At 34.7% G+C, this 15,262-nt stretch overlaps 1 protein-coding gene and 2 pseudogenes across 1 annotated transcript; all 3 read left to right on the top strand.

The window, feature by feature from the left end:
- Window positions 1-204: 204 nt before the first annotated feature.
- Window positions 205-1,964, top strand: LOC107611868 (cyclin-U1-1). Its single transcript, XM_016313752.3, has 2 exons — window positions 205-802; window positions 1,503-1,964. Exons 1-2 carry the CDS (start codon window positions 393-395, stop codon window positions 1,840-1,842), a joined length of 750 nt encoding a protein of 249 aa, XP_016169238.1. The 5' UTR covers window positions 205-392; the 3' UTR covers window positions 1,843-1,964.
- Window positions 1,965-10,625: 8,661 nt separating this feature from the next.
- Window positions 10,626-11,413, top strand: LOC148547113 (receptor-like protein EIX1; annotated as a pseudogene).
- Window positions 11,414-11,737: 324 nt separating this feature from the next.
- On the top strand, window positions 11,738-13,750 carry LOC148547112 (receptor-like protein EIX2; annotated as a pseudogene).
- Window positions 13,751-15,262: the final 1,512 nt, after the last annotated feature.

Genomic DNA, 15,262 nt, shown 5'->3' with positions numbered 1-15,262 from the left:
AATAGAGACCTCGTATCTGAATTGTTGGGAAGATTGACCTCCATTTAGTTACACATACGAATCAAGCCAACCTAGTCGATGTTGCCAGTCTGTATATTCTTAGGCATGGCTTGTTTTTATTCCTAAGACAAAGTCACCACATACATAGGAGTGGGACCCCCTTGAAGAATAATATTTAGCTTCAATTTTGAACAGACAGATCCTAATTCCTAACTTCCAATCACAACCTTCTAAAAATTAGTTAGAGACATAGCCACACACGTCAATTATCCATAGAGAGAGTGGTTCCTCCAAGCCACAACTTGAAGAGTTGGAGTTATCACCATCCTAGTCTTTAGCCACTCAAATAGCAACCATATGAACACACAAGCAAGTGAATCTACATGGCCTAAATGTTAACAGGGGGCGAATACACAAACCACGGCCGGCAGCTTCAGCCGGAGACATGCCAGACCGAGCTAAACCTGCCCAGAGTACTATGCGTCCTGTCTTCGACGTTAGAGAAGCTGGTGGCTCGAAACGAAAAGCTGGTGCATGAACTGAGCCAGGAGGTAGATGGCTCCATAAGAATAGGGAAGAGCTTGAATGCATTCCATGGTGTAAGGGCCCCAAGCATAAGCATACCAAAGTACTTAGAGAGGATATACAAGTACACTAATTGCAGCCCTTCTTGTTTTGTGGTTGGCTATGTCTACATTGATAGGCTCACACACCTGCACCCTGATTCTCTTGTCATATCCTTGAACATCCACAGATTGCTAGTTACCAGTGTCATGATTGCTTCCAAGATGCTCGATGATGAGTGAGTCCTTACAATACCTCCTTTTGTTTTTGGATGAATTCAGTAAGTTCATGGTTTCAAAGAGCAATACTACATAATTAAAGAAAAAACATTTCATCAGAATTTTCCAAAAAAAAAATCATGGTGGTTGCTAGATAAGTATATCACGTCATTATGACAACTAAACTTTCTTACAAGGCTTTTTGCTGGTCTTGATTAGTTTTATATAATAGTAATATCCCAAATCGGTCTCTCAAAAATTTTTAGTCGGACACTTTAGTTCTCGACAAATTTTAATTACCAAATTGATCCCCAAATTTTTATTTCGTTAGACAAATCAATTTTATATGGAGAGATTGATATAAGAATTTTAAAAAAAATTAAAGACTGTTATGTCTTTATTAAATAATGATATGGACTGATTTGTCTATTTTTTACTAAAATTTGACTTGAAAATTAATTTGTCTAATAAAACAAAAAAATTAAGGACTGATTTAGTGATTAAATAAATTTTTTGGCGATTAAATTATCTTACTAAAAACTCGATAGAACTAATTTGTGATATTACTCTATATAATTTAACTTCTGTTATATATAGCTTTTACACTTACATGACTCCTTCAATTCAACAATATACATAACTTGTCTTCGTTATGATTCACTAATCTTTGTTGTGCTTTATTATTCATTGCTTTCCTTTCTTTGTTCCCCTGAATTTCAGGCATTACAACAATGCAGTATATGCAAGAGTAGGAGGAGTAAGCAATGCAGAATTAAACAAGCTTGAATTGGAGCTACTCTTTCTCTTGGATTTTGGAGTGATGGTAAGCTCAAGAGTATTTGAGAGCTATTGCTTGCACTTGGAGAAAGAGATGGTGGTCAATGGCACTGGCCTCATCAAGGTTGAAAGGGCATTGGCATCACCAAAGGCTATGCTAATGGATGAACGTGACCATAACCATCTTAACCATGAGCCTGAAATATTAGTTGAAGATGACAACAACAGCAACCAAAGTTCTCCTCTACCTCAAATTCTGGATAGTGAACTCACTTTTTCTTAGCTAATTTTTTGGTCTCATGGTGTAATAATTATTGGATTATTCATCATGGTTTTAATACAACTGAGTTTATAATTTTTTTTTTCTTTTTATAAAAAAAAAAAATCAAAAGTTGATTCAAAGAACTCTTGAATTATAAGTGATGGGTTTAATTATAATACACTAACACTCTAACCGTGTAAACTAATCAAAACCTGCCATTATGCATCTTTCTTTTTGGAGTAAGCATTATTGCAGTATTTATGCATGAGTGCTTGCCAACTAACAAAATAAAAGAGTAACCATCCAATTCAGTTCTTGTCTATAATCACGAAAGATAATGCGATTTCTGAAAAAAAAAAAAAAAAACTTCGATTTTCGATTTTTTTATTTAAAAAATTCGTTAAATAGTTACAAAATTAAATTTTTAATGATTTTATTTGTAATTTATGAGATTTTAAACTCTCAAAAATCTCACAAACTATTAATAAGTTTATTTTTAAAAATTTGTTTCACCAATAGTAGTCAAGTGAAGAAAGATCATAGATAAAGATGTTGCAAGAAAAAAATAATTGTAATACGAAAACCTTTTAAAAAAAAATAGCATCGAACAAAAAATAAGAGGAAAAAAACGTTAATGTTGATGAGATCAGTATTGATGATGATGATGGAAGAGAAGATAACGATGATGATAAAGAATAGTTATATAATAAAAATAAGAGTGAATACCCCATCCGGCCCCTGACAATTATCTCGAAAGGACAACGAGGCCCCCAAGAAAAAAAAACACCCAATCCGGCTCCTGATAATTTTTTTTTGGGACAGATTAGCCCCTGTGCCAAAAAAAATAACATTGATTTTTTTTTGGCACAGGGGCCTCGTTGTCCTTTCGAAGTAATTGTCAAGGGCCGGGTTGGGTTTATTTTTTTTGTCAGGGGCCGGGTTTGAGTTTTTTTTTGTCAGGGGCCTCGTTGTCTTTCGAGGTAATTGTCAGGGGCTGATTTGGGTTTTTCTCTAAAAAGAATTGAGTTAAAAGTGATAATGATGAGGATGAAAAAAATGGACTAAGGATTCTATGGTCCCAGAACGTTTAGACCATTAAATGGTCTCAAAACAAAACATGTTTTTTAAATTTTTTAACAATTGCTAAATAGTCCTTTTCTAATTTTAATTATAAATTAACTCTATATATTTTATTTAATTATAAAAATTATTTTTTATTTTATAAATTATTATTTTATCATTCATCTATTATGTTTATTAACAATAAAAAACAAAAACAATAACGAATTAAATCTTCCATTAATCGTAATAAATTTTTTGGCAATTCCAATCGATTAAAAGTTTATCTTTGATCCATGACATTCATCCAGGGCTGTGAAATTGTGTTTCTTAGAAAATCAATCGATTGGATTAACAAAATAATCGATTGAATTTCAGGTTTCCTATAACTCAATCGATTAGACTACAGGTTATCACAAAATAATCGATTGAAAATTGCAAGACAGTATGGTTTTCGCAAAATTCAATCGATTGGTTATATTATCCAATCGATTGAACGATGACTAGAAGATGGGTTTTTTATAATTCAATCGATTGTTTATATTACTCAATCGATTAAAGGCTTCAAAGCAACTTGAGCTCTCACAATTCAATCGATTGGGTCAGTTCAATCGATTGGTTGTGTTACCCAATCGATTGAAGTCATCAAAGCAATATGGATTTGCCCAATTCAATCGATTGGTTTTGTTATACAATCGATTGAATTGTATACTACGCCGTTTTCAATTTTCTTATCGCTTTTTATAAATTATTATCTTATTATTCATCTATCTTATCTTTAAAATTCTATCTTCAATTCTATCTTACGGTTGGATTCATTACCAAATTAAGATTATTAGCTGTATTTTTTTTAGTAGTAGCAATAACTACAGAATGTATATCGTATGAGTTGGGGCTAAATTAATTTGTACTAACCTTATTTATTGTCATTCACTTTCTCCTGATTCTTGGTATATTTATATATATAGTGTATTTCCTGGTTAAGTTAAGATCCTCCTCATGCTACCAATCATAGTAGATTGTTGTTAGTTTTTAAATTTACCTCACTTTCATATTATGCATTTGTAATATGGATCAACTTCCTTAAATATTTTAGCACTAAAAACATATAAAAGCTACTTGCAATTTTAACATAAATGCTAGTGGTAATTGATGAAAAACAGAAGAAATATTTAAATACATCTAAATGAAAACACAAATCTAATCATCTAGAAGCACGACAATCTTATTCCTCTGCATCATTTTCTTCGATATGACAACTGCATTATACCTTCTCCACATATTCAAAGCAAGCATACCTCCAATTGTTTTTGAAATACAAAAACCCAATAATTACCCAGAAACCAGTTGCAAAGCCAAAGGATACAATTGAGTAAAACAGCGCTTTCCCTAGCTGGTCATTTTCCCTATCTTCATCTTCATAGCCTTCAAAGGTAGGAACATGATGAGAACCATCACCGAGACAATATTTTGGGAGTGGAGCTCCACTGAGATATTGGTTACCAGTGTAACTGAGTGGATCGTTCAAGGTTTGAAATTGATTTTCAATTGGAATTGATTCTGAAAGGTTGTTGTATGATAAATTCAAGTGACTTAAAAAATTTAAGTCAATCATGCTTCTTGGAATAGCACCACTAAGATGGTTATGAGACAAGTCAATAGACTCTAATGACCTCATGTCTCCAATCCTTTCAGGAATCTTGCCTGACAAATTATTGTAGGAGAAATTGAGTCCAACCAATTTTGAAAGGAAAGATATTCCAGTAGGAATTGATCCAGACAAGAAGTTATTTGACAAGTCCAAGTTGACTACACAAAACAAAGTCATATCAATGTAATCAAGTTCTCTTTCTTTGATGACTTGCTTCATACCCTCTTGGTTCCACCAATCCAAATCCCCCTTATATGAACAAATATATGAAGTCATTCCTGTAATATTGACAATGCAATGAGGAATTGGGCCTACTAATTTATTTTCAGCAAGGTCCAAGATATGCAATGCATTAAATTGACAGAGGCTTGAAGGAATGCCACCATATAATCAATTTCTTCTCATCTTAAGAAATTGGAGGTATGAAAATTCACTGCCATTCTAAGAAGGTATGAAACCTGACCGTTGATTCTCCCCAACATCTAATAATATCAAGTTTTTCATGTTTGACAAGAACGAAGGAAGTTTTTCTTGAAACTTGTTATTATTCAGATGCAGCCACTCCAATGATGAAAGATTCCAAATTGTGCTTGGAATTTTGCCAGATAACTTATTGTTGGAAACATCAAATTTGGACAAGAATTTGAGATTCCCCAATGAACTTGGCAACGAACCATTCATGAAGTTATCATTAAGAAGCAAGGACCTCAAGTTGGGTGTTCTGGGTTGAAGGCTTTCAGGAATGGATCCAGTTATTTGATTACGAGACAGATCTAAGTACACGAGGTTCATGACCTGAGGCCACAAATTTATTAATCCATTCATTGTGCCTTGCAAGGAGTTTGAAGAAAGATGAAGCAATTTCAAATTTTTGAGTTGACCCAGGTTTTGAGGAATAATACCATTCAAATTATTATAAAAAAGAAACATAAGACGTAGATCCACAAATTTTGTAAAACTGAGCGGTATTGATCAATTTAAAAAGTTAACTGCAAGACTTAACTTTCTCAATTTTGTCAAATTTTCCATAGAAAAAGGAATGGGATCGGAGAATGAATTATATGACAAATCAACTTCTATTAAATTTTTAAATTGTCCCAACCAACTGGGTAAAAGACCACCGAATTTATTCACATTCAATTGCAGGTACTCTAAAGCATAGCCATTACAGCTAGATAGAGTTTCTTTGTCATTGAAAGCCAATCCTTGACAATTGCTACTGGACAAATCCAAGTATTTTAGATGATAAAAATTTTTTAAAATTGATGATAGAAAACCCTTTTCTATAGTATTGACTGTGGAATTATTCAGAAAAAGATCAACACGGACAAGACTCTTTAACTCGCCTAACCACAATGGAAGTGAATTAAAGTGGTTGTTGAAAAGTCTAAGATGTGTGAGAAATGTCAAATTGCGTAAAGCATAACGAAGTGGACCATAAAGATGGATGATTACCCTCAAGATTTAACTCAACAAGGTTTTCAAGCTTCCTCAATGGTACTATTAAACTCAGGCTGTTTTGACTGAAGTCAAGGGACCTAACGGAAGTCATATTCTGAAGAGTAGAAGGAAGTTAACCAGCAAAACCACAGCCCCTAAGATATAGTATTTGAAGGTTATCAAAATGAGAAAACTATTGTGGCAGCCAAGTTAAATTCGGAGTAGAAGAAAGATGAAACTCTTTAATGGAGGTCAGGTTTCTCAAAGGATCAAGGACTGTAATTCCGTTGGAAGACAAATCCAGTTTGACAAGATTGTGAAGATTGACTAACCATGATGGCACAGAGTTTAGATCGTTGCCTGAGATGTCAAGGACTTTGATGGAAGTGGTGTTCTGGAAAGCATGTAGGACTGATGAATGGTAATTAAAAAAATTCGATGCAAGACTGAGGAGTTGGAGACAAGTAAGATTTGTGAGAGGGAAAGATGACACTTTTGCAAAGTTACAGTAAGGTAGATATAAATGTAAGAGAGAAGGAAGCATGTTGAGTACCTTATACAGATTCATGGGGAGATCCATATCTTTTAAGCCAAGATATTGTAATGAGGAAAGTGGAGCAAGCCAAGTACTTGCAGTAAGGTTGGTGAAAGTGAAATCATCGAGAAAAAGAGCACGCAAGTTGGTGAGGTTGCTAATACTGCTGCTGGGAATGGGAATAGCGTCGCCTTCTCCTCCTTGTAGAGAAAGATAGCGTAGGCGTTGCATAGAACCAAGGAATTCTGGAACGGCATGGATATGAAGTCTAGAAAGATCCAAATAAGTCAAATGTTGAAGTTCTGACAGATATAGATTAACATCTTTTAAAGCATCCATCACAGGGGCAAATATCATCAACATCAGCCAGTAGTGGTTCTAAATTTGAATCAGTGAAAGAATCCGAATAGGGATCGTTGAGATCAAGCATGACAACATGTCGAGTGAGATTATTGCAGGCTATGCCTTCCCATTCACAATAGTCACCATCGCCTTCCCAAGATTGAAGTTGTGGTTCCAAACAAATAGGATCCTCATCATCAAAAAAGTTCAAACATCTTTTGAAATTAAGGAGAGCCTGTCTTTCTGGCTAAAAGCAGGCATAGGAAGCTCCAATTTGAATGATGAGTAGCACCACCACAACCACAGTAAGAGCAGTAGTGTTGCTGGAGTATTCTTTTCCTTTCATTTTTCACCAAGGAATTCAAACAACTTAAGAAGAAAGCGATGCTCAAGGGTTTTTCCTCGGACTCTTTACTTTCAACAAGAGCCTAAAAGGCAAAGATATGTATGTAGTAGTGTTTGGTATAGAAAAAGAACTCCTTCAGCCTCCACATTTATAGCGTGTCTAACTCTCACCAAAATCGTCAGTGCATATGCGAGGAAATTTCTTAGAAATTTCATGGTCCACATTCATAGCGTGTCTAACTCTCACCAAAATCGTCATTGAATGTGCGAGGAAATTTCCTTGAAATTTCATTGCAACGAGTCAACGACACAAGCGGCGCTAGCTTAGGACTTGGAGTTTTCTAAAGAAAAGTCTTTCTAATTTACAATGTGCTTTCTAGCTAGTATCCCTCACACTTCATTGCTTAGTGGTTACCAGCTAGTATCTCTCACAGACGTGTTCGAGCACGTCCCTGGCCTCTGGGACGTGGCTCGCGTCGTCCAATTCAAGGGAACAATAGGCCAAGCAGCGTCCTCTTGGACGTCTCTCATTTGGGACATTCTTCACGTTTGGGCAATGCATGGATCCCCCTGGCTCTTGGGACGTGGCTCACGCTGACACAATTAAGTAAAGACCTTTGTTGCTATAATCCACTAGGATTGATTCCTTGCTGAATTTTTTCAGTTTTGGAAGGTTTTGAGATTTGAGAAGTAAGTTCTTGGTCTATGATTATTATATTTTTCGTAACTGAGATGTTGCCATGATAACCACAAGGACGATAGTTCTCAGTGGTTGAAGGACTGACATTGTGATTCTTTTGACCCAGGAATGAACATATAGTGGGGTGTTTTGTTTTATTCATTATTTCTGTTTTGATGGAGCTACAGAATTTGGGGTTTATTTATTGGATAATTCTATGATGAAGAGGTTTTTGAGTGGAGAGAATAAAGAGGAGTGTATAGATTTATTTTTAAAAAATAAAATGGCACATTCTCTTAGATAGCTATCTATCTATCTATGAGAGTGAATCTTCATCTTTTTACCATAGCATGCACTTTATTTATTTGTTTAATTATTTATTATCTTGTTTGCAATTAAATTTTTTTTTTTGGGTTGGAGGAGGGGTTGGCAATAGATATTGTGGTATATTTGTTTATCTATTGATTATTGTTAGCAATGTAACGGAGAAATGTGGATCTAGGAAGAATCTTATATGTTTTATTTCTGTTGTGTGTTATTTGGTTGTAGCTTGAGGAAGGAGGAAGGCAAGGGGGGAATTTGAGGTTGTTTCCACCCGCGGATCGTCCAACATTGGAGTTTCACCTCCACACCATGATGCAGAAAATAGCTGCATCACTGCTTATAGAATTTAAGAAATGGGTGCTACAGGCGGAGTCTTCTGGAACCATTCTCAAGACACCACTGGATTCTCAAGCCGGTCTCAGCTCAGAGGAGGTCCATGTTTAAGTGTTCTGATTTTGTATTTTTGTTCATTTTTAGTGGTGCTATTTATATTTGATAGTGGACACTTTTTCCCCTTTCTTTACCCTCTCTACTTGTTTTGTAGTTCAGTTTGATTGATCTTTAATAATTTGTGGAAACGCAGGTTATCAAGGCTAAAAAGTGGAGACTTGAACGTGCACAGAAGACAATCGGTGACTACTGCTTGCTGGCTGGATCCCCAGTTGATGCTAATGCTCATTATTCTATCCTCCAATGCTCCAGCATATCAGAAGTAATCCCCAGTCAACCTACAAAGTTCCAATGCCGTACAATAATGAGCATTAGCATCAACTGGGGATCCAGCCAGCAAGCAGTAGTCACCGATTGTCTTCTGTGCACATTCAAGTCTCCGCTTTTTGGCCTTGATAACCTGCGTTTCCACAAATTATCAAAGATCAATCAAACTGAACTACAAAACAAGTAGAGAGGATAAAGAAAGGGAAAAAGTGTCCACTATCAAATATAAATAACACCACTAAAAATAAACAAAAATACAAAATCAGAACACCTAAACATGGACCTCCTCTGAGCTAAAACCAGCATGATAATCCAGTGGTGTCTTGAGAATGGTTCCAAAAGACTCCGCCTGTAGCACCCATTTCTCAAATTCCATAAGCAGTGATGCAGCTATTTCCTGCATCATCGTGTGGAGGTGAAACTCCAATGTTGGATGATCCGCAGGTGGAAACAACCTCAAATTCCCCCTTGCCTTCCTCCTTCTTCAAGCTACAACCAAATAACACACAACAGAAACAAAATATATAAGATTCTTCCTAGATCCACATTTCTCCGTTACATTGCTAACAATAATCAATAGATAAACAAATACACCATAATATCTATTGCCAACCCTCCCTCCAACCTAAAAAAAAAAAATCTAATTGCAAACAAGATAATAAATAATTAAACAAATAAATAAAGTGCATGCTATGGTAAAAAGATGAAGATTCACTCTCATAGATAGATAGATAGCTATCTAGGAGAATGTGCCATTTTATTTTTTAAAAATAAATTTATACACTCCTCTTTATCTCTCCATTCAAAAACCTCTTCATCATATAATTATCCAATAAATAAACCCCAAATTCTGTAGCTCCATCAAAACAGAAATAATGAATAAAACAAAACACCCCACTATATGTTCACTCTGGGTCAGAAGAATCACAATGTCAGTCCTTCAACCACTGAGAACTATCGTCCTTGTGGTTATCAGGGCAACATCTCAATTACAAAAAATATAACAGTCGTAGACCAAGAACTTACTTCTCAAATCTTAAAACCTTCCAAAACTGAAAAAAATCAGCAAGGAATCAATCCTAGTGGATTATAGTAACAAAGGTCTTTACTTAATTGTGTCAGCGTGAGCCACGTCCCAAGAGTCAGGGGGGATCCATACATTTCCCAAACGTGAAGGATGTCCCAGATGAGAGACGCCCAAGAGGACGCTGCTTGGCCTATTGTTCCTTTGAATTGGATTGTGCGAGCCACGTCTTAGAGGCCAGGGACGTGCGCGAACACGTCTGTGAGAGATACTAGATGGTAAGCACTAATGTAGTGTGAGGGATACTAGCTGGAAAGCACATTATAAATTAGAAAGACTTTTCTTTAAAAAACTCCAAGTCCTAAGCTAGCGCCGCTTATGTCGTTAACTCGTTGCAATGAAATTTCTAGGAAATTTCCTCGCACATTCAATGACGATTTTGGTGAGAGTTAGACACGTTATGAATGTGGACAATAAAATTTCTAAGAAATTTCCTCGCACATGCAATGACGATTTTGGTGAGAGATGGACACGCTATAAATGTTGAGGCTGGATGAGTTCTTTTTCTATACCAAACACTACTACATACATATCTTTGCCTTTTAGGCTCTTGTTGAAAGTAAAGAGTAAGAGGAAAAATCCTTGAGCATCGCTTCCTTCTTAACTTGTTTGAATTCCTTGGTGAAAAATGAGAGGAAAAGAATACTCCAGCAACACTACTGCTCTTGCTGTGGTTGTGGTGGTGCTACTCATCACTCAAATTGGAGCTTCCTATGCCTGCTTTTTGCCAGAAAGACAAGCTTTCCTTAATTTCAAAAGATGTTTGAACTTTTTTGATGATGAAGATCCTATTTATTCGGAACCACAACTTCAATCTTAGGAAGGTGATGGTGACTGCTGTGAATGGGAAGGCAAAGCCTGCGATAATCTCACTCGACATGTTGTCATGCTTGATCTCAACGATCCCTGTTCAGATTCCTTCACTGATTCAAATTTAGAACCATTACTGTCTGATGTTGATGATATTTGCCCCCTGTGATGGATGTTTTGAAAGATGTTAATCCATATCTGTCAGAACTTCAACATTTGACTTATTTGGATCTTTCTAGACTTCATATCCATGCCGTTCCAGAATTCCTTAGTTCTATGCAACGACTACGCTATCTTTCTCTGCAAGGAGGAGAAGGCGACGCTATTCCCATTCCCAGCAGCGGTATTAGCAACCTAACCAACTTGCGTGCTCTTTATTTCGATGATTTCACTTTCACCAACCTTACTGCAAGTACTTGGCTTGCTCCACTTTCCTCATTACAATATATTGGCTTGAAAGATATGGATCTCCCCATGAATCTGTATAAGGTACTCAACATGCTTCCTTCTCTCTTACATTTATATCTACCTTACTGTAACTTTGCAAAAGTGTCATCTTTCCCTCTCACAAATCTCGCTTGTCTCCAACTCCTCAGTCTTGCATAGAATTTTTTTAATTACCATTCATCAGTCCTACATGCTTTCCAGAACACCACTTCCATCAAAGTCCTTGACATCTCAGGCAACGATCTAAACTCTGTGTCGTAATGGTTAGTCAATCTTCACAATCTTGTCAAACTGGATTTGTCTTCCAACAGAATTACAGTCATTGATCCTTTGAGAAACCTGACCTCCATTAAAGAGCTCCATCTTTCTTCTACTCTTAATTTAACTTGACTGCCACAATAGTTTTCTCATTTTGATAACCTTCAAATACTATCTCTTAGGGGCTGTGGTTTTGCTGGTAAACTTCCTTCTACTCTTCATAATATGACTTCCATTAGGTCCCTTGACTTCAGTCAAAATAGCCTAAGTTTAATAGTACCGTTTGGGAAGCTTGAAAACTTTGTTGAGTTAAATCTTGAGGGTAATCAGCTTTATGGTCCACTTTATTATGCTTTACGCAATTTGACATTTCTCACACATCTTAGACTTTTCAACAACCCCTTTAATTCACTTCCATCGTGGTTAGGCGAGTTAAAGAGTCTTGTCCGTGTTAATCTTTCTCTGAATAATTTCACAGTCACTACCATAGAAGAGGATTTTCTATCATCAATTTTGAGAAATTTATGTCATCTAAAATACTTGGATTTGTCCGGTAGCAATTGTCAAAGATTGGCTTTCAATGACAAAGGAACTCTATCTAGTTGTAATGGCTATGCTTTAGAGTACCTGCAATTTAATGTGATTAAATTTGGTGGTCTTTTGCCCAGTTGATTGGGACAATTTAAAATTTTGATAGAAGTTGATTTGTCATAAAATTCATTCTCCGGTTCCATTCCTTTTTCTATGGGAAATATGACAAAATTGAGAAAGTTAAGTCTTGCAATTAACTTTTTAAATGGATCAATACCGCTCAGTTTTGCAAAACTTGTGGATCTACATCTTATGTTTCTTTTTTATAATAATTTGAGTGGTATTATTTCTCAAACTTGAGTCAACTCAAAAATTTGAAGTTGCTTCATCTTTCTTCAAACTCCTCGCAAGGCACAATGAATGGATTAATAAATTTGTGGCCTCATGTCATGAGCCTCGTGTACTTAGATCTGTCTCGTAATCAAATAATTGGATCCATTCCAGAAAGCCTTCAACCCAGAACACCCAACTTGAGGTCCTTGCTTCTTAATGATAACTTCATGAATGGTTCGTTGCCAAGTTCATTGGGAAATCTCAAATTCTTGTCTAGATTTGATGTTTCCAACAATAAGTTATCTGACAAAATTCCAAGCACAATTTGGAATCTTTCATCATTGGAGTGGCTGCATCTGAATAATAACAAGTTTCAAGGAAAACTTCTTTCGTTCTTGTCAAACATGTCAAACATGAAAAACTTGATATTATTAGATGTTGGGGAAAATCAACGGTCAGGTTTCATACCTTCTTGGAATGGCAGTGAATTTTCCTACCTCCAATTTCTTAAGATGAGAAGAAATTGGTTATATGATGGTACTCCTTCAAGCCTCTGTCAATTTAATGCATTGCAAATCTTGGACCTTGTTGAAAATAAATTAGTAGGCCTAATTCCTCATTGCAATGCCAATATTACAGGAATGACTTCATATATTTCTTCATATAAGGGGGATTTGGAATGATGGAACCAAGAGGGTGTGAAGCAAGTCATCAAAGGAAGAGAACTTGATTACATTGATATGACTTTGTTTTGTGTAGTCAACTTGGACTTGTCAAATAATTTTTTGTCTGGATCAATTCCTACTGGAATATCTTCCCTTTCAAAATTGGTTGGACTCAATTTCTCCTACAATAATTTGTCAGGCAAGATTCCTGAAAGGATTGGAGACATAAGGTCATTAGAGTCTTGACTTGTCTCATAACCATCTTAGTGGTGCTATTCTAAGAAGAATGATTGACTTAAATTTTTTAAGTTTCTTGAATTTATCATACAACAACTTTTCAGGATCAATTCCAGTTGAAAATCAATTTCAAACCTTGAACGATCCATTCAGTTACACTGGTAACCAATATCTCTGTGGAGCTCCACTCCCAAAATATTGTCCCGGTCCTCATCATGTTCCTATCTTTGAAGGCTATGAAGATGAAGATAGGAAAAATAACCAGCTAGAGAAAGCGTTATTTTACTCAATTGTATCTCTTGTCTTTGCAACTGGTTTCTGGCTAATTATTGGATTTTTGTATTTCAAAAACAATTGGAGGTATGCTTGCTTTGAATATGTGGAGAAGGTTGCTGACAGGATCTATGATGCAGTTGTCATATTGAAGAAAATGATGCAGAGGAATAAGATTGTTGTGCTTCTAGATGATTAGATTTGTGTTTTCATTGAGATGTATTTAAATATTTTTTCTGTTTTTCATCAATTACCACTAGCATTTATGTTAAAATTACAAGTAACTTTTATACGTTTCTAGTGCTAAAATATTTAAGGAAGTTGATCCATATTACAAATGCATAATATGAAAGTGAGGTAAATTTGAAAACTAACAACAATCAACTATGATTGGTAGCATGAGGAGGATCTTAACTTAACCAGAAAATACACTGTATATATAAATATACCAAGAATCAAGAGAAAGTGAATGGCAATAAATAAGGTTAGTACAAGTTAATTTAGTCCCAACTCGTACGATATACATTCTGTAGTTATTGTTACTACTAAAAAAATACAGCTAATAATCTTAATTTGCTAATGAATCCAACCGTAAGATAGAATTGAAGATAGAATTTTAAAGATAAGATAGATGAATAATAAGATAATAATTTATAAAAACGATAAGAAAATTGAAAACGGCGTAGTACACTATTCAATCGATTGGGTAACAAAACCAATCGATTGAATTGGGCAAATCCATATTACTTTGATGACTTCAATCGATTGGATAACACAACCAATCGATTGAATTATGAGACCTTAAGTTGCTTTGAAACCTTCAATCGATTGAGTAATATAAACAATCGATTGAATTATAAAAAACCCACCTTCTAGTCATCGTTCAATCGATTGGGTAATATGACCAATCGATTGATTTTTGCGAAAACCATACTCCCTTACAATTTTCAATCGATTGTTTTGTGATAACCTGTAGTCTAATCGATTGAATTATGGAAACCTGAAATTCAATCGATTGTTTTGTTAATCCAATCGTTTGATTTTCTAAGAAACACGATTTCACAGCCCTGGACGAATGTCATGGATCAAAGATAAACTTTTAACCGATTGGGATTGCCAAAAAGTTTATTACGATCAATGGAAGATCTAATTCGTTATTGTTTTTATTTTTGATTGTTAATAAACATAATAGATGAATGATAAAAAAATAATTTATAAAATAAAAAATAATTTTTATAATTAAATAAAATATATAGAGTTAATTTGTAATTAAAATTAGAAAATGACTATTTAACAGTTGTTAAAAACTTAAAAAACATGTTTTGTTCTGAAACCATTTAATCGTCTAAACGTTTTGGAACTATCGAATCCTTAGCCTAAAAATGGTAATAGTTGGTTCTATTATTAAGAAGAACTTTGTGAAATTTTAAAACCTCTACAATATTAATAGAAAATTTTTTTGGCGACTTTGAATTTGGTGTGGAATTTGTCAAAATTTCTTTTAAAGATAAGTATTAAATATTTAAAATTTATTTATTTTTATATTTTAAATTAAATATTAATATTTTTTAATAAATTAAGCAACCGAATAAAAATACATATGGATAAAAGTAAAAGTATTTAAAAAAAAAAAACTCATTAAATTTTTACATGTTTTAAAAGATTAAAGAATTATATTGGTCAATAATAAACACTTAAATAAAATTTAGAT

The sequence above is a fragment of the Arachis ipaensis genome, chromosome B8 (assembly GCF_059453495.1).
Source record: "Arachis ipaensis isolate K30076 ecotype BB chromosome B8, ASM5945349v1, whole genome shotgun sequence".
NCBI lineage: Eukaryota > Viridiplantae > Streptophyta > Magnoliopsida > Fabales > Fabaceae > Arachis > Arachis ipaensis.
The sequence above is the reverse complement of the archived record's forward strand: the minus strand, read 5'-3'. Positions and strand labels throughout refer to the sequence as shown.